A 27,463-nucleotide genomic window follows, 5' to 3' on the forward strand; every position below is an offset into this window, starting at 1 on the left:
AAGTGCATCTATTGCAGGCACCAGGAGAGGAGTGTGACAGGAGACATTTCAATAATCGGTTATTTTGTTTCGGTGCGTTGAATTCTCTAGAACCGTGTTGCTGGTGATCGAGAGATACATTGTCGCTCCCTCAGATACATCTGTGACATTCTGTTAACTGTACAGGCTCTCAGCTCTGTTTCATTAGACTGAAAACAATTGTTGTACAGCCCAGATACCTGTGGTTATATTCCAGGAAGCGATTCAGAACTTTACAGATTGTCCCATGGAAGTGGGAGATATAAACCTGGACTCTGCCAATCGGGTGTTCCCATTCATGGACCAGTGCTGGGTTTGGGTTGTGTCTGGATGCTGATAACTTACTATAGAACCGTCTGACACAGCTGGTGTGGGGAATCTGATCACTCGCCACACCTCCGCCACAACCGTCCCGCTCCTCTGCTCATGGTCGTGGCGGAGGTGTGGTGAGTGATCGAGGCGGAGGGGCATTGAGGGATCGTGGCTGAGATTCGGTGGGTGATCGTGGCGGAGGTTCGGCGAATGTTTGGTGTGGATGTGCGGTGGGCGATCATGACGGAGGTGCGGCAAGTGTTTTATGGCGGAGGAGCGGCGAGAGATCGTGGCGGAGGTTCGGCAAATGTTTGTAATGGATGTGCGGTGGGAGATCATGGCGGAGGTGCGGCGAATGTTTGTGGCGGAGGAGCGGCGAGAGATTGTGACGGAGGTGCGGTGAATGAGGGTACAGGGCCCAGAAGAGCCGAGGGCCCAGGAGCAGCACAGGCCAGCCCACACTGGGTCTGTGCGCACTAGGTCTGTGCAGCCGAGCAGGTCTCCAGTCCTGGTCAACCCTTGCCACTGGATAAAGGCCGAGCTCTGTCAAGCCCGTGTGGTGGCTGATGTGTAATGGTCACCACACGTTTAAAAAATCCACGCACAGGCATCTTCCACCCTTTCAATTGGAGTTCAGGACTGGAATATCAGGTCCTTCATTGAAACATCTGAACTCACGTGGAAGCAAGTCATCCTGGTTCGAGGGACCGCCTATGATGATGATGATGATGAGAGAATCTGAGTGCCGCTGTACTGCAGTGAGGTCAGACAATGTCACTGTTTGTATCGCGCATTCCTCTCTCCAGATACTTTACTTTGTGATAAAAATACACAGTAATTATAACTATTGTTATAGTCTATGGGCACCTGTCCATGACTTGTACCTAATATTTTTCTCATTATTATTCTCAGAGCAAAATACTTCACCCCCAGAATAAATGTGATCCTTCCGCCACCTGGAACACAAGGAACAGTGCAGGCAGCTCCTTCTCACACACAGTAAGTACATTATCACTCACAGAGGCACAGAACTGATCTCAATCATATTGTCACAGGTAGCAGAAGCTGTCAGTCCCACAGTGATCCGAATCCCAGAGTTACATTATGACTCCCACTGTCACTTGGAACAGTACAATAAGATGATGTTTCAAAGTCCAAACATATCGCTCTGAGAGGCAGATCCATTTTCACTCCCTTACTCACACACAAGGACTGACTGACACGGTGTCAATCCACACTGATGTCTGTACACTGACTCTCAAACGCAGCAACTAACATACAAGAGCAGAGAAACGGAGGTAATGGACTGAACCAAACCTCCTCCTGAGACAATCGCGGATAATCTCAAACTAACATAGGCCTAAAGAAGGAACAGAATCCAACAGTCACACAGAGCAAGAATAGCACAGTACAGTGCAAATAGATGTTAACAAATATGATGTGATTGGGATTACGGAGATGTGGCTCCAGGATTATCAGGGCTGGGAACTCAACATCCAGGGGTAGTCAACATTCAGGAAAGATAGAATAAAAGGAAAAGGAGGTGGGGTAGCATTGCTGGCTAAGGAGGAAATTAAGGCAATAGTTCAGAAGGACATTAGCTTGGATGATGTGGAATCTATATGGGTAGAGCTGCAGAATACCAAAGGGCAAAAAACGTTAGTGGGAGTTGTGTACAGACCTCCAAACAGTAGTAGTGATGTTTGGGAGGGCATCAAACATGAAATTAGGGGTGCGTGCAATAAAGGTGCAGCAGTTATAATGGGTGACTTTAATATGCACATAGATTGGGTTAACCAAACTGGAAGCAATACGGTGGAGGAGGATTTCCTGGAGTGCATAAGGGATGGATTTTTAGACCAATATGTCGAGGAACCAACTAGGGGGGAGGCCATCTTAGACTGGGTGTTGTGTAATGAGAGAGGATTAATTAGCAATCTCGTGTGAGACCCCTTGGGGAAGAGTGACCATAATATGGTGGAATTCTGCATTAGGATGGAGAATGAAACAGTTAATTCAGAGACCATGGTCCAGAACTTAAAGAAGGGTAACTTTGAAGGTATGAGGCGTGAATTGGCTAGGATAGATTGGCGAATGATACTGAAGGGGTTGACTGTGGATGGGCAATGGCAGACATTTAGAGACCGCATGGATGAACTACAACAATTGTACATTCCTGTCTGGCGTAAAAATAAAAAAGGGAAGGTGGCTCAACCGTGGCTATCAAGGGAAATCAGGGATAGTATTAAAGCCAAGGAAGTGGCATACAAATTGGCCAGAAATAGCAGCGAACCCGGGGACTGGGAGAAATTTAGAACTCAGCAGAGGAGGACAAAGGGTTTGATTAGGGCAGGGAAAATGGAGTACGAGAAGAAGCTTGCAGGGAACATTAAGACGGATTACAAAAGTTTCTATAGATATGTAAAGAGAAAAAGGTTAGTAAAGACAAACGTAGGTCCCCTGCAGTCAGAATCAGGGGAAGTCATAACGGGGAACAAAGAAATGGCGGACCAATTGAACAAGTACTTTGGTTCGGTATTCACTGAGGAGGACACAAACAACCTTCCGGATATAAAAGGGGTCGGAGGGTCTAGAAAGGAGGAGGAACTGAGGGAAATCCTTATTAGTCAGGAAATTGTTTGGGGAAATTGATGGGATTGAAGACCGATAAATCCCCAGGGTCTGATGGCCTGCATCCCAGAGTACTTAAGGAGGTGGCCTTGGAAATAGTGGATGCATTGACAGTCATTTTCCAACATTCCATTGACTCTGGATCAGTTCCTATGGAGTGGAGGGTAGCCAATGTAACCCCACTTTTTAAAAAAAGGAGGGAGAGAGATAACACGGAATTATAGACCAGTCAGCCTGACATCGGTAGTGGGTAAAATGATGGAATCAATTATTAAGGATGTCTTAGCAGTGCATTTGGAAAGAGGTGACATGATAGGTCCAAGTCAGCATGGATTTGTGAAAGAGAAATCATGCTTGACAAATCTTCTGGAATTTTTTGAGGATGTTTCCAGTAGAGTGGACAAGGGAGAACCAGTTGATGTGGTATATTTGGACTTTCAGAAGGTTTTCGACAAGGTCCCACACAAGAGATTAATGTGCAAAGTTAAAGCATGGGATTGGGGGTAGTGTGCTGACATGGATTGAGAACTGGTTGTCAGACAGGAAGCAAAGAGTACGAGTAAATGGGGACTTTTCAGAATGGCAGGCAGTGACTAGTGGGGTACCGCAAGGTTCTGTGCTGGGGCCCCAGCTGTTACACTGTACATTAATGATTTAGACGATGGGATTAAATGTAGTATCTCCAAATTTGCGGATGACACTAAGTTGGGTGGCAGTGTGAGCTGCGAGGAGGATGCTATGAGGCTGCAGAGCGACTTGGATAGGTTAGGTGAGTGGGCAAATGCATGGCAGATGAAGTATAATGTGGATAACTGTGAGGTTATCCACTTTGGTGGTAAAAACAGAGAGACAGACTATTATCTGAATGGTGACAGATTAGGAAAAGGGGAGGTGCAACGAGACCTGGGTGTCATGGTACATCAGTCATTGAAGGTTGGCATGCAGGTACAGCAGGCGGTTAAGAAAGCAAATAGCATGTTGGCCTTCATAGCGAGGGGATTTGAGTACAGGGGCAGGGAGGTGTTGCTACAGTTGTACAGGGCCTTGGTGAGGCCACACCTGGAGTATTGTGTACAGTTGTGGTCTCCTAACTTGAGGAAGGACATTCTTGCTATTGAGGGAGTGCAGCGAAGGTTCACCAGACTGATTCCCGGGATGGCGGGACTGACCCATCAAGAAAGACTGGATCAACTGGGCTTGTATTCACTGGAGTTCAGAAGAATGAGAGGGGACTTCATAGAAACGTTTAAAATTCTGACGGGGTTAGACAGGTTAGATGCAGGAAGAATGTTCCCAATGTTGGGGAAGTCCAGAACCAGGGGACACAGTCTAAGGATAAGGGGTAAGCCATTTAGGACCGAGATGAGGAGGAATTTCTTCACCCAGAGAGTGGTGAACCTGTGGAATTCTCTACCACAGAAAGTTGTTGAGGCCAATTCACTAAATATATTCAAAAAGGAGTTAGATGAAGTCCTTACTACTAGGGGAATCAAGAGGTATGGTGAGAAAGAAGGAATGGGGTACTGAAGTTGCATGTTCAGCCATGAACTCATTGAATGGCGGTGCAGGCTAGAAGGGCCGAATGGCCTACTCCTGCACCTATTTTCTATGTTTCTAAGAGACTGTCAATTACATAATGAATCTCACACTCACACACATCACTAGTCTAACAGATACATAATCAATCTCACACTCTCAAACAGTAACAGAAACTGACAGTTACAGAATGAACCCCATACCCACAAACAGTGCCAGGGACTGAGAGACACAGAATGGACCCCACACCCACAAACAGTGCTAGAGACTGAGACACACATAATGATACATACACTCGGGTACAGTGAATGACAGATTGCGATTGAATCACAATCACATATGGTAACAGACTGACTGACTGGCAGATCTAGGTTAAAATCCACACACACCTATTGGAAAGTGACTGGTGCAGAGTAAAATGGATATTCACATAACTTTTATTCTGAATCCTTCAGCTTTTGTTAACACATCCTGTAAACCAATAGATACAGAATAAAATGTACACTTGCATCCCAGAGTCAGACAGCTATAAAGTAAAACACACACTCACATACCAGAGACTGGAAGATATGACTAATATCCACACTCCGGTACAAGAAACTGGCAGGTACTGATTAAAATACACAATCACATCCTGGAAACTAACGGTTGGAGTGTAACAACAAGACAAATACCAGAAATTGACAGGTAAAGATTAAAACCAAACTCACATTCCAAAAACTGACAGATACAGAGTAAAGCCCACACTCTCACCATAGAGTGACACATACAGTCTATGACACACTCACACATAAGAAAATGACAGCTACAGAGTCAAACCCACATTCACATCCCAGAGAGTGACAGCTACAGAGCAAAATCAACAGCCACATAAAAGATACTGATCGATGCAGAGTCAAACAAACACACGCTCACGTACCACAACCTAACAGGTACAGATTAAAACAGACTCACATATCAGAAACTGACAGATACAGCACAAAAGCAGCACTATCACAGCAGATACTGACAGGTACAGATTAAAACCCCTATTCATATACTAGAAACTAACAGGTACAAAATAGGATTTCCTGGAATGCATAAGGGATGGTTTTCTAGACCAATATGTCGAGGAACCAACTAGGGGGGAGGCCATCTTAGACTGGGTGTTGTGTAATGAGAGAGGATTAATTAGCAATCTCATTGTGCGAGGCCCCTTGGGGAAGAGTGACCATAATATGGTGGAATTCTGCATTAGGATGGAGAATGAAACAGTTAATTCAGAGACCATGGTCCAGAACTTAAAGAAGGGTAACTTTGAAGGTATGAGGCATGAATTGGCTAAGATAGATTGGCTAATGATACTTAAGGGGTTGACTGTGGATGGGCAATGGCAGACATTTAGAGAACGCATGGATGAATTACAACAATTGTACATTCCTGTCTGGCGTAAAAATAAAAAAGGGAAGGTGGCTCAACCGTGGCTATCTAGGGAAATCAGGGATAGTATTAAAGCCAAGGAAGTGGCATACAAATTGGCCAGAAATAGCAGTGAACCTGGGGACTGGGAGAAATTTAGAACTCAGCAGAGGAGGACAAAGGGTTTGATTAGGGTAGGGAAAATGGAGTACGAGAAGAAGCTTGCAGGGAACATTAAGGCGGATTGCAAAAGTTTCTATAGGTATGTAAAGAGAAAGAGGTTAGTAAAGACAAACGTAGGTCCCCTGCAGTCAGAATCAGGGGAAGTCATAACGGGGAACAAAGAAATGGCAGACCAATTGAACAAGTACTTTGGTTCAGTATTCACTAAGGAGGACACAAACAACCTTCCGGATATAAAAGTGGTCAGAGGGTCTATTAAGGAGGAGGAACTGAGGGAAATCTTTATTAGTCGGGAAATTGTGTTGGGGAAATTGATGGGATTGAGGGCCGATAAATCCCCAGGGCCTGATGGACTGCATCCCAGAGTACTTAAGGAGGTGGCCTTGGAAATAGCGGACGCATTGACAGTCATTTTCCAACATTCCATTGACTCTGGATCAGTTCCTATCGAGTGGAGGGTAGCCAATGTAACCCCACTTTTTAAAAAAGGAGGGAGAGAGAAAGCAGGGAATTATAGACCGGTCAGCCTGACCTCAGTAGTGGGTAAAATGATGGAATCAATTATTAAGGATGTCATAGCAGCGCATTTGGAAAATGGTGACATGATAGGTCCAAGTCAGCATGGATTTGTAAAAGGGAGATCATGCTTGACAAATCTTCTGGAATTTTTTGAGGATGTTTCCAATAAAGTGGACAAAGGAGTACCAGTTGATGTGGTATATTTGGACTTTCAGAAGGCTTTCGACAAGGTCCCACACAGGAGATTAATGTGCAAAGTTAAAGCACATGGGATTGGGGGTAGTGTGCTGACGTGGATTGAGAACTGGTTGTCAGACAGGAAGCAAAGAGTAGGAGTAAATGGGTACTTTTCGGAATGGCAGGCAGTGACTAGTGGGGTACCGCAGGGTTCTGTGCTGGGGCCCCAGCTGTTTACATTGTACATTAATGATTTAGACGAGGGGATTAAATGTAGTATCTCCAAATTTGCGGATGACACTAAGTTGGGTGGCAGTGTGAGCTGCGAGGAGGATGCTATGAGGCTACAGAGTGACTTGGATAGGTTAGGTGAGTGGGCAAATGCGTGGCAGATGAAGTATAATGTGGATAAATGTGAGGTTATCCACTTTGGTGGTAAAAACAGAGAGACAGACTATTATCTGAATGGTGACAGATTAGGAAAAGGGAAGGTGCAACGAGACCTGGGTGTCATGGTACATCAGTCATTGAAGGTTGGCATGCAGGTACAGCAGGCGGTTAAGAAAGCAAATGGCATGTTGGCCTTCATAGCGAGGGGATTTGAGTACAGGGGCAGGGAGGTGTTGCTACAGTTGTACAGGGCCTTGGTGAGGCCACACCTGGAGTATTGTGTACAGTTTTGGTCTCCTAACTTGAGGAAGGACATACTTGCTGTTGAGGGAGTGCAGCGAAGATTCACCAGACTGATTCCCGGGATGGTGGGACTGACCTATCAAGAAAGACTGAATCAACTGGGCTTGTATTCACTGGAGTTCAGAAGAGTGAGAGGGGACCTCATAGAAACGTTTAAAATTCTGACGGGTTTGGACAGGTTGGATGCAGGAAGAATGTTCCCAATGTTGGGGAAGTCCAGAACCAGGGGTCACAGTCTAAGAATAAGGGGTAAGCCATTTAGGACCGAGATAAGGAGAAACTTCTTCACCCAGAGAGTGGTGAACCTGTGGAATTCTCTACCACAGGAAGTAGTTGAGGCCAATTCACTAAATATATTCAAAAGGGAGTTAGATGAAGTCCTTACTACTCGGGGGATCAAGGGGTATGGCGTGAAAGCAGGAAGTGGGTACTGAAGTTTCATGTTCAGCCATGAACTCGTTGAATGGCGATGCAGGCTAGAAGGGCTGAATGGCCTGCTCCTGCACCTATTTTCTATGTTTCTAAAACCCAACTCAGATTTGAGAAAATGAAAGTTACAGAGGACAACCCAGACTCACGTCGCAGATATTAACATAGAGTAAAACTCTCACTTTCATCCCAGAGCCTGAATGATAGAAGAAAATCACACTTGCATACCAGAAACTGACAGAGTAAAACTCTCACTCTCACATCAGAGACTAACAGATACAGAGTAAAATCTACACTTGCATCACACAGACAGACAACCATAGAGCAAATTCTGTACTCCCATATCCAAGACTAAGCAATACAGAGTAAAACTTACACTTACATAAAAGACAATGAGAGATACCCACTCTCACATATCATAAACTGACAGATACAGGCTAAAATCCACACTCGCATATCAGAAACTGGCAGGTTCTGATTAAAGCCCACGTTAACATATCAGAAAATGACAGGTACAGAATAAAACCCCACTCACATACCAGAGTCTGAATGATAAAGTGTAAAATCACACTCGCACAGCAGAGAAGGACAGCTATAGAATAAAACCCACACTCACATACCGAAGACTGACTGATAGAGTAAAACGCACACTCACATCCCAGAGACTGAGAACTACAGAGTTTTACCTACATTCCTATACCGGAAACAGACAGAATCAGAAAGAATTAACACTCACATCCCAGAAACTGGCAGGTACAGAGGAAAACCCATGTTACAAATTCAGAAAATGACAAGTACAGAATAAATCCCCAATCACATACGAGAAACTGACAGGTGCAGGGTAATACCTGCATTGACATACCAGAGACCGACAGGTACATAGGAAAATCCACACTCGCATCCTGGAGACAGGCAAAAACAGAGTGGAACTCGCAGTCATATTCCAGAAGCTGACATGGTGTATAATAAAACCCACTTTTGCCCACCAAAAACTGAAGAAAGAACAACACTCACGTACCAGATACTGACAGCTATAAGAAAATAAGAAATAGCAGGCAGTAAGGCCGCTCGAGCCTGCTCCGCAATTCATAACATTCATGGCTGAACTTCACCCTGAACTCCTGCCTGATACCCATTTCCCTTGATTCCCTTTGTTCTCTGTCTTGAATATACTCAATGACTGAGCGTCTCAGATCTATGTGTATAGAATTCCAAGGATTCACATCCCTCTGAGTGAATATATTTCTCCTCATCTCAGTCCTAAGTGCCTGATCCCTTATCCTGAGACTATGACACAGTCTAAGGATAAGGGGTAAGCCATTTAGGACCGAGATGAGGAGGAACTTCTTCACCCAGAGAGTGGTGAACCTGTGGAATTCTCTACCACAGAAAGTTGTTGAGGCTAATTCACTAAATATATTCAAAAACGAGTTAGATGAAGTCCTTATTACTAGGGGGATCAAGGGGTATGGCGAGAAAGCAGGAATGGGGTACTGAAGTTGCATGTTCAGCCATGAACTCATTGAATGGCGGTGCAGGCTAGAAGGGCCGAATGGCCTACTCCTGCACCTATTTTCTATGTTTCTATGACCCCCTAGATCGAGACTATCCAGCAAAGGGAAACATCCTCACAGCACCTACCCTGTCAAGCCTTCTAAGATTTTTTTTTTAGGTTTCAATGAGCTCAGCTCTCATTCTTCTAAACTCCAGAGTGTATAGGTGCATTTCACTCAATCTCTCTATCCCAGGATTCAATGTTGCACCCCCTCTAATATCCTTCCTTAGGCACTGAGACCAAAACTGTGCCCAGTAATCCAGGTGTGGTCTCACCAAAGCCCGACATAATTGCAGCCACACTTCTTTACTCTTATACTCCAAACCCCTTGTAATAAAGGCCAACATATCCTTTACCTTCCTAATTGCTTGCAGTAGCTGCAAGTTAACTGTATGTGATTCGTGTACAATGATACTCAAATCCCCCTGAATAACTACATTTACTAGTCTCTCTTCTTTTAAACATTCGGCTTTTCCATTCATATAAAATTTAACAACACACTCACATCCCATAGTCTGATCAATACAGTGTAAAACCCACACTCACATCCCATAGTCTGAACAATACAGTGTGAAACACACACTCACATCCCATAGTCTGAAATATACAGTGTAAAACACACACTCACATCCCATAGTCTGAACTATACAGTGTAAAACACACACTCTCATCCCATAGTCTGAACAATACAGTGTGAAACACACACTCACATCCCATAGTCTGAACTATACAGTGTAAAACACACACTCACATCCCATAGTCTGAACTATACAATGTAAAACAAAGACTCATATCCCATAGTCTGAACAATACAGGGTGACAGATTGAACAGAGACAGCGGCCTCTGAGCTTCCAGATCCACCTCCAAACTTCACACTCGAGCATTGAAATACTTGCCTGCTGCCCCCCCGCCCCCGGCCACTCGTCTCCCCGCCCAGTGTTTAAACCGACGGGAAGGGCCTATGCGACCTCCCCTCCCCCAACTCTGCCTGTGGCTGCCATTTCCTCTGTGCTGGGCTGATAATCATTGAACACATCAGGGAGCGGAGATATCCCGGGCCAGTGTAAGGGAGCAAACAGCAGCCACCTTACAGCAGCTCATCGCGTTGGGACTGTGTCCGCAAATGGGCTTTGTGTCAGGGAATCGGGGGCTGTTTGTAAGAGGCAGAATGGAGCAGGAAGTAGTTCGGGAACGTGGAGTGAGTGGGGGAAGGGAGCGGAGATATCCCGGGCTGTGTGTGTACAGTGTAAGGTAACAGAGAAAGTTAATCACCACACTCTTTCAAATCATTGCTGGTTTCTGTCACCAAACCAGTAGTGAATGTTCCTGATTCAGTCCCAATCTCACCGTGTCTGCCCTTCTTGGACATTGAACAGTGGAAACACAGCCTGACAGTGAGGATGTGAGGAGTGTCACAAAGTGTATCTATTGCAGGCACCAGGACAGAAAGTAGACATTTCAAATTTGGTCATTTTGTTTTGGTGCGTTGAGTTCTCCAGAACCGTGTTGAAGGTGATCGAGAGATACATTGTTGCTCCCTCCGATACATCATGATCCGGGCTCTGTGACATTCTGTTGACTGCACAGGCACTTAACTCGGTTCCAATAGACTGAGAACAATTGTTGTACAGCCCATGTACCTGTGGTTATAATCCAGAAAGCGATTCAGAATTTTACAGGTAGTCCTATGGGAGTGGAGGATATAAACCTCGATTGTATTAATCGGGTGATCCCATTCATGGACCAGTGCTGGGTTTGGGTTGTGTCTGGTTGCTGATAACTTTCTATAGAACCGTCCTACACACCTGGTGTGGAAAATCTGAGTGCCGCTGTACTGCAGTGAGGTCAGACAAGGACACTGTTTGTATCACGGTTTCCTCTCTCCAGATATTTTACTTTATTATAAACATATACATTCATTGCAACTTTATTTTATATTTTCCCCATCAGTTGTCCATATCATAACTAATATTTTTCTGGTATTATTCTCAAAGCAAAATACTTCATTGAGCCAGTATAAAATGATATTTCTTCCATCCAGAACACAAGAAAAAGTGCAGGCAGCTCCTTCTCGCATACAGTAAGTACATTATCACTCAGAGCGCAGAGACACAGAACTGACCTCAATCCTGTTATCACAGGCAGCAGAAGCTGTCAGTCCAACAGTGATCCGAAGTGGCTGAGTTACATTGTGAATCTTACAGCCACACAGAGCGGTAGGATCAAATGCTGTTTCACTATTGAAACATATCACATTCATATACCAGATACTGAAATATACAGAATAAAACCCACACTTGCACACCAGAAACTGATGGGTATAGATTAAACCCCACACATAGACCAGAAACTGACAGCTATGGGATAAAACCAACACTCAAATACCAGGAACTGACAGGTACAGATTAATCCCCACTTTCACATATCAAAGACTGAAAGGTACATCTTAAAACCACTCTCTCATACCAGAAACAGACAGGTACAGAATATCATCCACACTCACATACCAGAAACTAATAGGTACAGATTAAAGCCCACAATAATAGACCAGAAATTGATAGGTACAGATTAACCCCACACTCATCTACCAGAAACTGACAGGTACAGGTTAAACCCCACATTCGCATACCAGAGATTGAAATGTATAGAATAAAATACACACTCACATATAAACTGACAGTTACAGAAAAAATACACACTCACAAACCAGAAACTGACAGGTACAGATTAACCCCACAGACATATACCAGAACCGAGAGGTACAGAATAAACCCACACTCACATAGCAAGCTGACAGGTGCAGATTAACCCACACTAACATACCAGAGACAAATGGATACAGAATAAACACCACACTCAAATACTAGGGAGTGACAGGTACAGATTAAAACCCACAATCACATAACCGAAACTGAGAGGTAGAGAGTAACCCCAACAATCATATACCAGTAACTGACAGGTACAGATTAAATGCCACATTCATATACCAGAGATAGACAGGTACAGAATAAAATACACACTCTCATACCATAATCTGACACCATCAGTTCCCGGGTGATCCAGACCGCCGTGCGCCTGCTGCTGCCTGGGGAGCTGGCCAAGCACGCCGTGTCAGAAGGGACAAAGGCGGTGACCAAGTACACCAGCTCCAAGTAAAACTCCATGCTGTCCTGAGAGAACAAACCAAAAACACAATGGCTCTTTTAAGAGCCACCCACAACCTCTCTGAAAGACCTAAAGCGCATCACCCTTTAGACTCAATATTCTGTAATTATTTCCTGAACAAGTGTGTTTGGGAACCTTTGCAGTTCCAGCTGTGGAGTTAGTTTTGAATTCTCATAAGCAGCTTCACTGTCTGGTTCGACGTTAGGACTGCTGTTGAATTTCCCGCCATTCAAGCTACAAACACGATTCCTTGTCGCTCGTTCCCATTTACAGCGCCTGCCGAGGAATTAAGAGCTTGTTTAGGAAATGAGGCTCAGATTTCAGTCACCTCATTCTCTCGTAAGCCCTTTACAAATTTATTTTTCAATTCCTGTTACGGTCAATCTGTTTATTAACTCGGGACTCCCTGCAATGTAAAAACCCAGAATGGGAGTTCGTACAGAGACCAGAACGGGAGCAGTGTGAACACTCTATCCCTCTTCCCTTTTCACATAAGGGCTCCCAGTTCTGGACTCACTCCCGCCTGTGCGGAAGATCAATCCATGATTTGTGATTCCCAACTTTTACACAGTTTGAGCTGGAATGTGTCCTGTTACAGAATCAGTGGGGATTGATTGCCGTCCGTTACAGACAGATTGACAGTGAACGCGAATTTAATTTTGATTGTAACAGCCTGGAATTAGTAAGGGAAATATGGAATAAAATAAAAGGAAGTAAAACCTGTTTGTAAACCTTTGGCTAATGGTGCATTTATTAACATAATCCGCACTTTAAAAAATTATTGGCGGTGTTTTTGAAATTAAAAATAGTTCGAGGTGTGACTGTTGAGGACAGGAATTTCCGCCGTCGTTTCATTGGTGGTCTCAGCAGACAATGGGTAAGGCGAGAGATTAACATTCAGCGGCAATTTCAGTAAAGAATCATCATGGCTGGAGGAGGTAAAGGAGGCAAAGGACTGGGTAAAGGCAGAGCCAAACGGCACCATAAAGTGCTCCGTAATAACATCCAGGGCATCACCAAATCCGCCGCCTGGCTCGCCGTGGCCGTGTCAAGCGGATCTCGGGCCTGATCTACGAGGAAACCCGCGGGGTGCTGAGGGTTTTTCTGGAGAATGTGATCAGGGATGCGGTCACCGACACTGAGCACGCCAAGCGCAAGACTGTCACTGCCATGGATGTGGTGTACGCTCTGAAACAGCAGAGCCGCACTCTCTATGGATTCGGCGGCTGAATAACGTGACCCTTTCTCCCAAACACAACACAAAGGCTCTTCTCAGAGCCACCCACCTCTTCACAGAGAGAGCAGTGACCTGGGGAACGGGGGCGAGATCGTTGATTTACATTTTGTTCTGTATAGATATGTTTTTTGCCAAGATCTGTATTGTGGTGTTCGGTGTTTTAAATCAGCATATAAACGATGGACAGAATGTCCTTTTAGTCTTCAAATCATAGACATTTACGGGACATTCCAGATGAAGGTAATACTGAAAAATCTAATGTAGTTAGAACATAAGAACATAAAAACATAAGAAATAGGAGCAAATGTAGGCCATACGGCCCCTCGAGCCTGCTCCGCCATTTAATACGATCATGGACTCTGGTCTACTTTCCTGCCCCATATTCCCTTATTAAGAAACTGTCTGTTTCTGTCTTAATTTTATTCAATGTCCCAGCTCTCTGAGGCAGCGAATTCCACAGATTCACAATCCTCAGAGAAGAAATTTCTCCTCATCTCAGTTTTAAATGGGCGACCTCTTATTCTAAGATTAAGCCCTCTAGTTCTAGTTTCCCCTAGCAGTGGAAACATCCTCTCTGCATCCACCTTGTTAAGCCCCCTCATAATCTTATATGTTTCGATAAGATCACCTCTCATTCTTCTGAATTCCAATGAGTAGAAGCCCAACCTACTCTACCTTTCCTCAAGTCAACCCCCTCATTCTGGAATCAACCTTGTGAAACTTCTCTGAACTGCCTCCAAAGCAAGTATATCCTTTTTGTAAATATAGAAACCAAAACTGCATGAAGTATTCCAGGTGTGGCCTCACCAATACCCTGTACAACTGTAGCAAGACTTCCCTGCTTTTATACTCCATCCCCTTTGCAATAAAAGCCAGATTCCATTGGCCTTCCTGATCACTTGCTGTACCTGCATACTAACCTTTTGTGTTTCATGCACAAGTACCCCCAGGTCCCGCTGCACTGCAGCACTTTGCAATCTTTCACCATTGAAATAATAACTTGCACTTGCACAAATCAAAGAGCATGACCTCACACTTTCCAATATTATACTCCATCTGCCAAATCCTTGCTCACTCACTTAGCCTGTCTATGTCCTTTTGCAGAATTTGTGTCCTCCTCACCCATTGCTTTTCCTCCTATCTTTGTATCGTCAGCAAACTTGGCTGCGTTACTCTCGGTCCCTTCTTCCAAGTCATTAATATAGATCGTAAATAGTTGGGGTCCTAGCACTGATTCCTGTGGCATCCCCTTGGTTACTGATTGCCAACCCGGGAATGAACCATTTATCCCCACTCTCTGGTTTCTGTTTGTTAGCCAATCCTCTATCCATGCTAATATATTACCCCCAACCCCGTGAACTTTTATCTTGTGCAGTCAGTAACCTTTTATGTGGCACCTTGTCAAATGCGTTCTGGAAGTCCAAATACACCACATCCACTACTTCCCCATTATCCACCCTGTGCGTGACATCCTCAAAGAATTCCAGCAAATTTGTCAAACATGACTTCCCCTTCATAAATCCATACTGTTACATCCATGTTACAGCAGTGACAGATAAGAAAGGTGTTGAATTAAACGATGGGAGGAAGGCAGCATCAGGGCAGAAGGACAGTGAGGGTCCCTTGCCCTCATAGAAGGACTCCCAAGTCCTGATCAGAAGTGACCCTCAGGAAATCTCGGTTACAAACCGGTCAATGTCTCGAACATGTAGAAATGTAGATCGACAAACACAGCTGTTCAGATTATTGAATGTATATATAGAAAAAAACGTGAATGAACCTTCCTCATAAGTCCGGCCGTCATTAACCATTTTTGCCTGAGAGCAGAATAGAAACAAAAACGGAATATAAATCGGGAGGGGATGTCATTGATGACTTAATTTAAGAATTTGAGATTGTGGCAAACAATAAATCTGATTGGATGTTTAAAGATACCAATCAGAGAGATACAGAACAATGGAAATTGACAACGCAGCCAATGAACCAATCACAGTCATTGCCTTCACCCATCCCTCATTAGCATAAGGTTGTGGGCGGAGTGTGGGGCTACCTACATAATGCGAGCCCGGAGCAAAATTTCTTTCATATCTACCCGACTGAACAAGACGATGCCTGAGGAAAAGAAACCCGCTTCTCGGCCTTTTGGCTAAGATCATGCGTAACTGACCTGACAGGGGAGTAACCACCATAACCCCAAGGTGGTTCTCCCTGGATCAGGAAGGTATATGCTTGCTTTTTTGGAAATAGGAGGTGGGTGGGGTGGTTTGACCCATCCACCTCCACGGAGGTGTGTGGGGGACCTGACCTATACACCTCCATGGCACGAACCTGGTATTGCAGTACTTCCAGGAACGGTGCAGTGGCTCTAGGCCTTTTGGCTAAGAGCATTGGCGCAGAGTGATCCTTGAATGGGCCCAAGGTGACCTCTGGCGTTTGTGATTTGACAAAGAATTGGAACGATTGGCTACGAATTTTAAAAAAAAGAAACCAGCTTCTCGGTTTTTTGGCCAAGATCATGCGTAACTGACCTGACAGGGGAATAACCATGACCAGAAAGTGGTTCTCCCTGGATCAGGAAGGTGGTTCTCCTATGCTTTTTGGAAATAGGAGGTGGGTGTGGGGCTTGACCCATCCACCTCCATGGCACGAACCTGATATTGCAGTACTTCCAGGAACGGTGCTTGGGCTCGAGGCCTTTTGGCTAAGAGCATTGGCGCAGAGTGATCCTTGATGGGTGCAAGGTGACCTCTGGCGTTTATGATCTCACAAAGAATTGGAAAGATTGGCAACGAATAATAAAAAAAGAAACCAGCTTCGAAAAAGGGTGCCAAAAAAGTCATCAAAAAAACATCACCAAAGGGCGGCAAGAAGCGCCGAAATTCGAGGAAGGAGAGTTATGCTATCTACATCTACAAAGTGATGAAGCAGGTTCACCCCGACACCGGCATCTCCTCCAAGGCCATGGGCATCATGAACTCGTTTGTGAATAATATTTTCGAGCGCATTGCGGGTGAGGCTTCCCGCCTGGCCCATTACAACAAGCGTCGCGCCATCAGTTCCCGGGAGATCCAGACCGCCGTGCGCCTGCTGCTGCCCGGGGAGCTGACCAAGCACGCCGTGTCGGAAGGGTCAAAGGCGGTGACCAAGTACACCAGCTCCAAGTAAAACTCCACGCTGTCCTGACAGAACAAACCCCAAACACAACGGCTCTTTTAAGAGCCACCCACAACATAATTGAAAGAGCTGCACAAACATCACCCTTTAGACTGAATTTACTGTAATTATTTCCTGAACAAGTGTGTGTGAGAACCTTTGTAGTTCCAGCTGTAGATTTAGTTTTGAATTCTCATAAGTAGCTTCACTGACCGGCTTGACCTTGGCGTCACTGGAATTTCCTGTAGTGAGTAAACTACAAACACGGTCCCTGGTCGCTTTCCCTTTGTTCTCAGACCCGTTCATTCACAGCGCCTGCCGACGAATTTATTTTGGGGGGCGGGGAAACTCCGATTTCAGTCACATTCTCAATCAAGTCCTTTTCACGAGTTTTTTTTATTCCGTTGCGCTCAGTCCGTTTATTAACCCGAGACTCCCCGCAGTGTAACAACCCAGAATGGGAGTTCTTAGAGATTGGAACAGGGGCAGTTTGAACACCCTGTCCCTCTTCTCTTTTTACAGAAGGACTCTCAGTTCTGGTCTCACTCCCACAGCAGCTCCTGTGAAAACAAGTTCACTTTTACGAAGATGGAGCTGGAATGTGTCCCGTTACAGAATCAGTGGGGACTGAGTCCCGCCCGTTACAGACAGTTTGAAGCTGAAGCCGAATTTAATCCTAATTGTTACAGGCTGGAATTTGCAAGGGAAATATGGAATAAGACAAAAGGAAACAAAAAGTGTTTTGAAGTATTTGGCTAATGGTGAAGTTACTAACTCAATCCGCAATTTTCACAATTATTGGCGGGATTTTTGAATTTAAAAAATCGTTAGGTTCTGGCTGTTGGGAAACCAGTAATTTCCGCCCTCCTTTCATTGGTGGACTAGACAGGCTGTGATTGGTCATCGGAAACGGCCAATGAAATCCACGACAGAGTGACCAATCACAAGTTCGCTCCCTGCATCCCTCCAGAAGGGATAAGAAGGGCAAATATGGGAGGAGTTTATCATTCTTTCTCTGAGCCTGTGGATTGTGGAAATGTCTGGAAGAGGAAAAACCAGCGGTAAAGCTCGGGCCAAGGCCAAGTCTCGCTCCTCCCGGGCTGGATTGCAATTCCCCGTGGGCCGTGTTCACAGACTCCTGCGAAAGGGGAACTACGCTGAGCGTGTGGGTGCCGGAGCCCCTATCTGACCGCTGAAATCCTAGAGCTGGCCGGCAACGCGGCCCGCGACAACAAGAAAACCCGTATCATCCCCAGACACCTGCAGCTGGCCATCCGCAACGACGAGGAGCTCAACAAGCTGCTGGGAAAGGTGACCATCGCTCAGGGCGGGGTGCTACCTAATATCCAGGCTGTGCTGCTGCCCAAGAAAACCACCACTTCGTCCAAGGCCAAGTAAAGCGGACAAGATTTAAACTAATAACCCAAAGGCTCTTTTCAGAGCCACTCACAGTATCTGTGAAACGGCTGCTTACTGTATTAATGGAGACCTTGAGTTCAGGTACCGATAAATTGGTCTATTTCAGACCTGTATGCGGGAGTTTTCAGTTCCTGGTATTTCCATTATGGTTTTCTGCTCACACAAACTGTTCTAGTTAGCAGCTAATAATTAAACTACAGTTGTCAGAGACTCAAAACTTGTATAAATACCGCAACCGGTTCCCTAAATATTTAATCTTATCAATGAAAGCTGTATGAAGAAAGTCGGCGGTTATTAAAAGGGCCTAGTTTAATTCTGGTCTGGTTTGAGAGTTTGAATGCTGGTTCTGTTCCCGGGAGCTCCAGTCGTTCCGGGCTGTGTATTTTTCTCCTAAGCCGGTCAGTTTAGGCCTACACTGAGCAGCCAAGCGCAAGACGGTCACTGCCATGGATGTGGTGTGCACTCTGAAACGGCAGGGCCGCACTTTCTATGGATTCAACGGGACTCTCTTCCCCCAAGCACAAAGCAAAGGCTCTTCTAAGTCCCACCCACCGCCTCACGGGGGGAGGGAGGGAGATATAGTTCATTTACATTTTGTTCGGTATCGATAGATATTTTAAATCAGCATATGCACGATGGACGGAATATCCTTTTAGTTTCAGAATTATAGATATTTATCATCGAAGCTTACAACACGGAATGAGGCCACTTCGGCCCATCGTGTCCGTGCCGGCCAACAAAAGGCTATCCAGCCGAATCCCACTTTCCAGCTCTAGGTCCGTAACCCTGCAGGTTACGGCACTTCAAGTGCACATCCAAGTAGTTTTAAATGTGGTGAGGGTTTCTGCCTCTACCACCCTTTCAGGCAGTGAGTTCCAGAGCGCAGCCACCCTCTGCGTGAAGATATTTCCCCTCTAAATCTTCTACCAATTACTTTAAATTTATGCCTCCTGTGCTAAGGGAAATAGGCCCTTTACGGCACAGAAGGTACGGCATATTCCAGGTGAAGGTAACACTGAAACAACTAATGTAGTTACAGCAGTGAAAGATAAGAAAGGTGTTGAATTAAACGGTGGGAGGAAGGCAGCATCAGGGAGGAAGGACATTGAGGGTCTTTTGACCTCATAGACTTCCAAGTCCTGACCAGAAGTGGCCCTCAGGCAATCTCGGTTACAAACCGGTCAATGTCTGTCAAACATGTAGAAATCTAGATCGATAAAGAACAGAGTATAAGTCGGGAGGGGATGTAACTGATGACCTAATTGAAGAATTTGAGATTGTGGCGAGCAGTAAATCTGATTGGTCTCTTTAAACATCCAATCAGAGAATTACAGAACAATAGAAATTGACAACGCAGTGAGTGAACCAATCACAATTGTTGCCTTCACCCATCCCTCATTAGCATAGGGCTGTGGGCGGAGTGTGGGGCTGCCTATATAATGCGAGCTCCGAGCTAAGTTTACGTCATGTCTGGGTTGGATTGAACAAGACGATGCCTGAAGAGAAGAAATCAGTTACTGCCAAGAAAGGCGCCAAGAAAGTGATCAAGAAAACACCACCAAAGGGCGGTAAGAAGCGCAGGAAGTCGAGGAAGGAGAGTTACTCCATCTACATCTACAAAGTGATGAAGCAGGTTCACCCCGACACCGGCATCTCCTCCAAGGCCATGGGCATCATGAACTCTTTTGTGAACGATATTTTCGAGCGCATCGCAGGTGAGGCTTCCCGCCTGGCCCATTACAACAAGCGCCGCACCATCAGCTCCCGGGAGATCCAGACCGCCGTGCGTCTGCTGCTACCCGGGGAGCTGGCCAAGCACGCCGTATCGGAAGGGACAAAGGCGGTGACCAAGTACACTAGCTCCAAGTAAAACTCCACGTTGTCCTCACACAACAATCCCTAAACACAACGGCTCTTTTAAGAGCCACCCACAACGTCTCTGAAAGAGCTGCACAAACACATCACCCTTTAAACTCAATTTACTGTATTTATTTCCTGAGCAAGTGTGTTTGACAGCATTTAAAATTCCAGCTGTAGATTTAGATTTGAATTATCAGATAAGCGGTTTTACTGTCCGGTTCAACCTTAGCTTCTCTGATGAATTTTCCTCCCAGTAAACTGCACACACTGTCCCTGGTCGCTTGCCAATGAATTATGATCTTGTTTTAGGAGGTGAAACTCAGACTTTAGTCACCTCATTCTCTCTCAAACCCTTTACAATATAAAAAAAATTCTAGTTCGGGTCAACCCGCTTATTAATCCGAGATTCCGAGTGCAACAGCCCAGACTGGGAGTTCTTACAGAGACCAGAACAGGGAGTTTGAACCCTCTGTCCCTCTTTTCACAGAAGAACTCCCAGTTCTGGTCTCACTGCCGCCTGTGCGGATGATCGATCCATGATCTGTGATTCCCAAATTGTACAAAGATTGTGCTGGAATGTGTCCCGTTACAGAACGTTTGAAACTGAACGCGAATTTAATCCTGATTGTAACATCCTGGAATTTGGAAGGCAATAAAGAATACGGCAAAAGGAAATAAAAAGTGTTTGGAAATCTTTGGCTAATGTTGAATTTATTAACATAATCCGCATTGTAAAAATTATTGGCGGGGTTTTTGAAATTGAAGATTCGTTGGCAGTCGAACAGTAATTTTCGCCCTGTTTACATTGGCGGGCTAAACAGACGGTGATTGGTCAGCGGAAAAGACCAATGAAATCCACTTCAGAGCGACCAATCACAAGTTCGCTCCCTGCATCCCTCCAGAATGTATAAGAAGGGCAGATGTGGGAGGAGTTTCTCATTCTTTGTCTGAACTTGTGAATCGTGGAAATGTCTGGAAGAGGAAAAACTGGCGGCAAAGCTCGCGCCAAGGCCAAGTCTCGCTCCTCCCGAGCCGGACTGCAGTTCCCTGTGGGCCGTGTTCACAGACTCCTGCGAAAGGGGAACTACGCTGAGCGTGTGGGTGCCGGAGCCCCGGTCTACATGGCTGCTGTGCTCGAGTATCTGACCGCTGAAATCCTGGAGCTGGCCGGCAACGCGGCCCGCGACAACAAGAAGACCCGCATCATCCCCAGACACCTGCAGCTGGCCATCCGCAACGACGAGGAGCTCAACAAGCTGCTGGGAAAGGTGACCATAGCTCAGGGCGGGGTGCTGCCGAATATCCAGGCTGTGCTGCTGCCCAAGAAAACCACCACTTCGTCCAAGGCCAAGTAAAGCGGACAAGATTTAATCTAATAACCCAAAGGCTCTTTTCAGAGCCACCCACAGTATCTGTGAAGGGGATGCTTACTGTCTTAATGGAGTCAGAGCCCTTTAATTCATGTACCGATCGATGGGCCTGTTTTAGACCTGGAAACATAGAAAATAGGTGCAGGAGTAGGCCATTCGGCCCTTCGAGCCTGCACCACCATTCAATAAGATCATGGCTGATTATTCCCTCAGTACCCCTTTCCTGCTTTCTCTCCATATCCCTTTAGCCATAAGGGCCACATCTAACTCCCTCTTGAATATATGTAACGAACTGGCATCAACAACTCTGCGGTAGGGAATTCCACAGGTTAACAACTCTGAGTGAATAAGTTTCTCCTCATCTCAGTCCTAAATGGCTTTCCCCTTATCCGTACGCGGGAGTTTTCAGTTCCCGGTCTCTGCATTACGGTTCTCTGCTCACACATACACTTCCCGTTAACAGCGAATAATTGAACTACAGTTGTCACTCAACAATTGTATAAATACTGCCACCGGTTCTTTAAATATTCTTTAATCTGTCTGAAAACGAGAGAGTCGGCAATGATGAATTAATGTAGTAATAAAAGGGCCTAGTTTAATTCTGGTCTGGTTTGAGATAGTTTGAATGCTGATTTTGTTCTCGGGAGCTCTGGCCGTTCCCGGGCTCTGTATTTCTCTGCTAAGCCGGTCAGTTTAGACCGCACTGGAGCAGCGAGCGATGCACACATACAGGACCCGAGTCCATTGCAGTGCTTCCCAGATCTACCTGCCCCCATTCTCCGGCAACACCGAATGGGGAAATCTGTGCTCTGCCCCGGGGAACTCGAGGTCAGAGCGACGCAAAGCCGATGTCAGTTTCTGAAAATATTAAGACTCACCAGTTAATCGTCAATAATTCCCATGTGAACCGAGTTGGTATATGAAGACACGATCAGTAATCAGTCTCACACCCTCTGCCCGTCCCTACAATGGGTTAATGAACAACACGAAGCTCTGGTTACAGTAGATCGCAGCTCTTTCCTTTGCTGATTTGGTGGCTCTGAAAAGAGCCGTTGTTGCACTTGGTGCTGAAGCTTGGAGCCGGGGCAGGGGGAGTCTAGGCGCGCTCCCCGCGGATGCGGCGGGCCAGCTGGATGTCTTTGGGCATGATGGTGACTCGCTTGGCGTGGATGGCGCACAGGTTGGTGTCCTCAAAGAGCCCCACCAGGTAAGCCTCGCTGGCTTCCTGCAGGGCCATGACGGCCGAGCTCTGGAAGCGCAGGTCGGTCTTGAAGTCCTGAGCGATCTCCCGCACCAGGCGCTGGAAGGGCAGTTTGCGGATCAGCAGCTCGGTGGATTTCTGGTAGCGGCGGATCTCCCTCAAAGCCACGGTGCCGGGTCGGTAGCGATGAGGCTTCTTCACTCCGCCCGTGGCCGGAGCGCTCTTCCGGGCCGCTTTGGTCGCCAGCTGTTTGCGAGGAGCTTTCCCTCCGGTGGATTTGCGCGCTGTCTGCTTGGTCCTGGTTCTGAACGGATCTCAACACAATCTGGGACACACGGATTGTTAATGCGGGGACTCCTCTTTGCTTCCATTTAAAGTGTGTGAGGGTCCGCATGGAGCTGTGATTGGCTGCAACCCGACCGCCAATCAAGTTTGAACCAAGCACCGAGTGAAAATGAAGGGCGAGGAATACTGGGCCCTAATTGGCTGAACTGAAACTGACATTTGGTCAATTTCAAAAAGCCCGCCAATTTCAGAATATCAACCAACAGAGATTAAATAAAATCTAATTTCCCGCCAGCAATTTAAGAATCCCGCTCTTTATAACGGCGATTGTGCCCCATTATAAGTCACCAATCCCATTCTGTCACATTCCGGTTTGAATTATGTTCCATTCCCTGATCCGTCTGTACCGGGCGGGAATAAATCCGCGGTCACTGCTTCCTGTAAACATAAAGTCCCGCATCGATCCCGCCAGTGCCGTCCCACTTAACCGATTCTCACACAGAAACCTCACATGACAGGAATTATCTGTGAGGGGAGACTGTAATGTGTAAAGAGGACTGTGTATCCTGCCCGGTAATTGTGACTGTCAGCCGGAGTTTCTGATCTCTCATATTTACAATAGTTGTAAAATATTTAATAATTCCCATATTCCTAGAGACTACACTCCAAAAGTACTTCATTGGTCTTGTTCATTGGATGTGGTCCTTGCGGCTGAGGGGGGGGCGGGGGTTGGGAGTGTGGAGGGGGCGTGGGGAGGTGATCAGCTGTGATCTTGTTGAATGGCGGTGCAGGCTCGAAGGGCCGAATGGCCTACTCCTGCACCTATTTTCTATTTTTCTGTGTCTTGAGACGTTCGGTGGTCGTGAAAGGCGCAATATAAATCCAAACCTTTCTTTCCATTAATTAAACAGCCGAAACCATTTCCCAACCAAACTGTCCGCGCTCCGATCCCCAGGTCGCTGCTCTCTCTGTGTGCCGGTGGGTGGCTCTTAGAAGAGCCTTTGTGTTGTGTTTGGGGGAAAAGGGTCGAGTTATTCAGCCGCCGAATCCATAGAGAGTGCGGCCCTGCCGTTTCAGAGCGTACACCACATCCATGGCAGTGACCGTCTTGCGTTTGGCGTGTTCAGTGTAGGTGACCGCATCCCTGATCACATTCTCCAGAAAAACCTTCAGCACCCCGCGGGTCTCCTCGTAGATGAGGCCCGAGATCCGTTTGACACCGCCACGGCGAGCCAAGCGGCGGATGGCTGGTTTGGTGATGCCCTGGATGTTATCACGGAGCACTTTACGGTGCCGCTTGGCTCCGCCTTTACCCAGTCCTTTGCCTCCTTTCCCGCGACCAGACATGATAATGACTCTTCACTTAAACTGCCGCTGAATGAGAAGTGAACTGCTGCCGGCTCCTTTTTATAGAGCCGGAGCCGACCTGACTGAGAAAGCGCAGAGTGAGAGAGGCGGGAAGGGGAGGAGACATAGTCAAGATTGACAGACAGAGCAGAGAGCGGCCTCTGATCTTCCAGCTTTCTGCAGCCGCTAATTTCAAACCGTTTTCCGACAATAGAACCGAAACAGACTCGGAATTTATATTCAAAGCTTCCAGGAACCTGAAGCTTTTAAATAAAGTCCCGCTACAATTAACAATCGCGAATATTCCCGCCTATATACAGCCCCTTCCCTGTCAATCTCAGACCTTGTTCCATCTCCCCACACTTCCTCTCACAGACGGGTTCAACAGTTTACAAACACCTTATTCCAGCTGATTTGGAGAATGTGGTGTTTGGGGTTTGAGTTGTGAGGCGGGGTATCTCCGCCAGTGTCACCGTCTCACAGACTCTCCCCCTGAATCTGTGAAATGACAATGACCAGGAACTGAGACTGGAGCTGAACACATCCCCAGTTACAGTGAGGCCCGGGCCGGACATCCCATTCTCTGTGTGTTTTATTGCAGACACTGGGGGAGGGGTGGGTGCAGCCAATGTCAGCGAGTCACCAGGGATCCTGGCTTCATGTTCAATGATTTCTGTCTGAAATCTGAGCCCGGCCCCGGGACAGGGATCATTTGATTCGGGGATCAACTCTTTTCTGAGAGGCGTGGGTGGCTCTGAGAAGAGCCTTTGGGTTCAGATGTTTACAAGTTGCACTTTTTATTTACTTTTTGAGCGCTGGTTTCTTGGGTTTTGTTGATTTGGCCTTGGCCCTCGGTTTTCCCACCTTTTTGGCCGCCTTCACCTTTGCGCCCGAGGCCTTCTTGGGGCTCTTGGGCTTCGCCGCTGCCGCCTTCTTCCCAGCCGCCGCTTTCGCTGACTTTTTTACTGTTAGCGCCTTCTTGGTGCTCGTTTTCTTGGCCGGAGATTTCTTGGCTGCTGGTTTCTTGGCCGGAGATTTCTTGGCTGCTGGTTTCTTGGCCGGAGATTTCTTGGCTGCTGGTTTCTTGGCTGGAGATTTCTTGGCTGCTGGTTTCTTGGCTGGAGAGTTCTTGGCTGCTGGTTTCTTCACCTTCCTTCCCACTTTCCCCTGGTTTTCCTTCTTAGCGACTTTGAAGGAGCCCGAGGCGCCCGTGCCCTTGGTCTGCAGCAGGAAGCCATTTGTCACATTCCTCTTGATACTGAACCTGATCTGGGACCCGCGCTTCTCCACATCCACGCCTTTGGCCGCCAGAGCCTTCTTTATCGCGGCCAGAGACATCCCCTTGCGATCGCTGCCATCGGTCACAACCTTGAGGATCTGTTCGCCCAACGTGGGGCCGGCTGGCTTGGAGCGGGGAGCTGCCTTCTTCTTCTTGCGGGGGGCCTTGGCTTGAGCGGCGGCGGCAGAAGGAGCTGTTTCGGCGGCTGAAGTGTCAGTCATGTCGGCGACTCTGTGGAAAATCTCTCTGACAGTCAGAGCTCGGTCAGAAATGAAACGACGGGAGGCGGCGGCACAGAGCAACTTAAAGGCAGCGAGCGGACGGGGCGAGACATCCTGCTGTCAGCTCCCCGCCCCTCCAGCCTCTCTGTGTTTCTCTCTCCTCATTAACTGTCCGATTCCAATTCAACCCGGGCCCTCCAGATTTCCAGACTGGCCTCTTTCTGTCCCGAAGACCGGGATGTTTGTTATCGAGAAAGCTTCCTCCGAATTAATGGCAGCATTGCTGCACTGATCGCGCTCACTCACCCGATCGCGGACATTTTCTCTGTTTTTCGATTGAAATTTGAAATCACATCAAACTTGACGTTTAATTCCCACTTTAGACCTGAGCAGGGCAGCAGGGCGATCCTGTGACAGGAAAATCTTTGAATTTTACACAAGCGGGACTCTGGAATCCGGCGATGACACAAACAAAGTGACATTCGTCTCACCGGCCCGCCCCTTTAACACACTCTCGCTCACACAATGTTCACATCTGCACATTCACAGCACAAACTGTCCCAGATTTACAGCTCCCAGCACAGGGTTACCTCTCCGCTCGGCCTGTGCTGCCGATTCTCGGGGTTAGTTGTAGTTTCCTAGCTCAGTAAGTGTTAAACACTCTGAGGCCGGCGTTCCTCAGAGTGTCTGTTCCCCAGATTCAGGGGCAGGAGCCAATCACAGCAGAGGCTGGCTTAACCCATATATGCTGTTAAGTTATTACATTGTTCGCACGCAGAAATATGTTTGATTAACGTGAAAATAGAAATTATGAGTTCACCGCCCCTCCACCCTCTCTTTGTCTCTCTCTCTCTCTCTCCTCCGAAAATGAGGGACATATAACAGTAACTGGTATCCTATCCATCCCATACTCACCACCCAGAGATGGCTATCAGAGGGAGCGACAGAGAGACAGACACAGAATCAGTCTTAAACTCCCTAACTGTGTCTCAATATTACTCTCAATAATAGTATCACACATTCATGTATAGCACCACCGAAAGAGAGAGAAAGAGACAGACACATTATCAGTCTTACACTTGGTATCAGTGTTTCCATATTACGCTCAGTAACAGTGCCACACCGTCATGTATAGCACCAGAGAGAGAAACAGAAACAGTATCATAGAAACATAGAAAATAGGTGCAGGAGTAGGCCATTCGGCCCTTCAAGTTTGCACCACCATTCAATATGATCATGGCTGATCATGCAACTTCAGTACCCCATTCCTGCTTTCTCTCCATACCCCTTGATCCCTTTCGCCGTAAGGGCCATATCTAACTCCCTTTTGAATATATCTAACGAACTGGCCTCAACAAATTTCTGTGGTAGAAAATTCCACAGGCTCACAATTCTCTGAGTGAAGAAGTTTCTTCTCATCTCGGTCCTAAATGGCTTACCCCTTATTCTTAAACCGTGACCCCCGGTTCTGGAC

General features: G+C 46.6%; 3 protein-coding genes and 3 pseudogenes across 3 annotated transcripts; 4 read left to right on the forward strand and 2 right to left on the reverse strand.

Moving 5' to 3' along the window:
- Positions 1 to 13,542: 13,542 nt before the first annotated feature.
- LOC139273671 (histone H4 type VIII-like) lies at positions 13,543 to 13,847 on the forward strand (annotated as a pseudogene).
- Positions 13,848 to 15,980: 2,133 nt separating this feature from the next.
- On the forward strand, positions 15,981 to 16,219 carry LOC139274365 (U2 spliceosomal RNA; annotated as a pseudogene).
- Positions 16,220 to 16,341: 122 nt separating this feature from the next.
- Positions 16,342 to 16,542, forward strand: LOC139274334 (U2 spliceosomal RNA; annotated as a pseudogene).
- Positions 16,543 to 19,918: 3,376 nt separating this feature from the next.
- LOC139273655 (histone H2B 1.2-like) lies at positions 19,919 to 20,420 on the forward strand. Its single transcript, XM_070890692.1, has one exon. It carries the CDS (start codon positions 19,919 to 19,921, stop codon positions 20,294 to 20,296), a length of 378 nt encoding a protein of 125 aa, XP_070746793.1. The 3' UTR covers positions 20,297 to 20,420.
- A 3,757-nt stretch (positions 20,421 to 24,177) lies between these two features.
- Positions 24,178 to 24,489, reverse strand: LOC139273661 (histone H4). Its single transcript, XM_070890699.1, has one exon. It carries the CDS (start codon positions 24,487 to 24,489, stop codon positions 24,178 to 24,180), a length of 312 nt encoding a protein of 103 aa, XP_070746800.1.
- Positions 24,490 to 25,290: 801 nt separating this feature from the next.
- LOC139274119 (histone H1-like) lies at positions 25,291 to 25,989 on the reverse strand. The gene has a single exon (XM_070891161.1). The coding sequence runs from the start codon at positions 25,987 to 25,989 to the stop codon at positions 25,291 to 25,293; it is 699 nt and encodes a 232-aa protein (XP_070747262.1).
- Between the last annotated feature and the right edge of the window lie 1,474 nt (positions 25,990 to 27,463).

The sequence above is a fragment of the Pristiophorus japonicus genome, chromosome 9, assembly GCF_044704955.1.
Source record: "Pristiophorus japonicus isolate sPriJap1 chromosome 9, sPriJap1.hap1, whole genome shotgun sequence".
Lineage (NCBI taxonomy): Eukaryota > Metazoa > Chordata > Chondrichthyes > Pristiophoridae > Pristiophorus > Pristiophorus japonicus.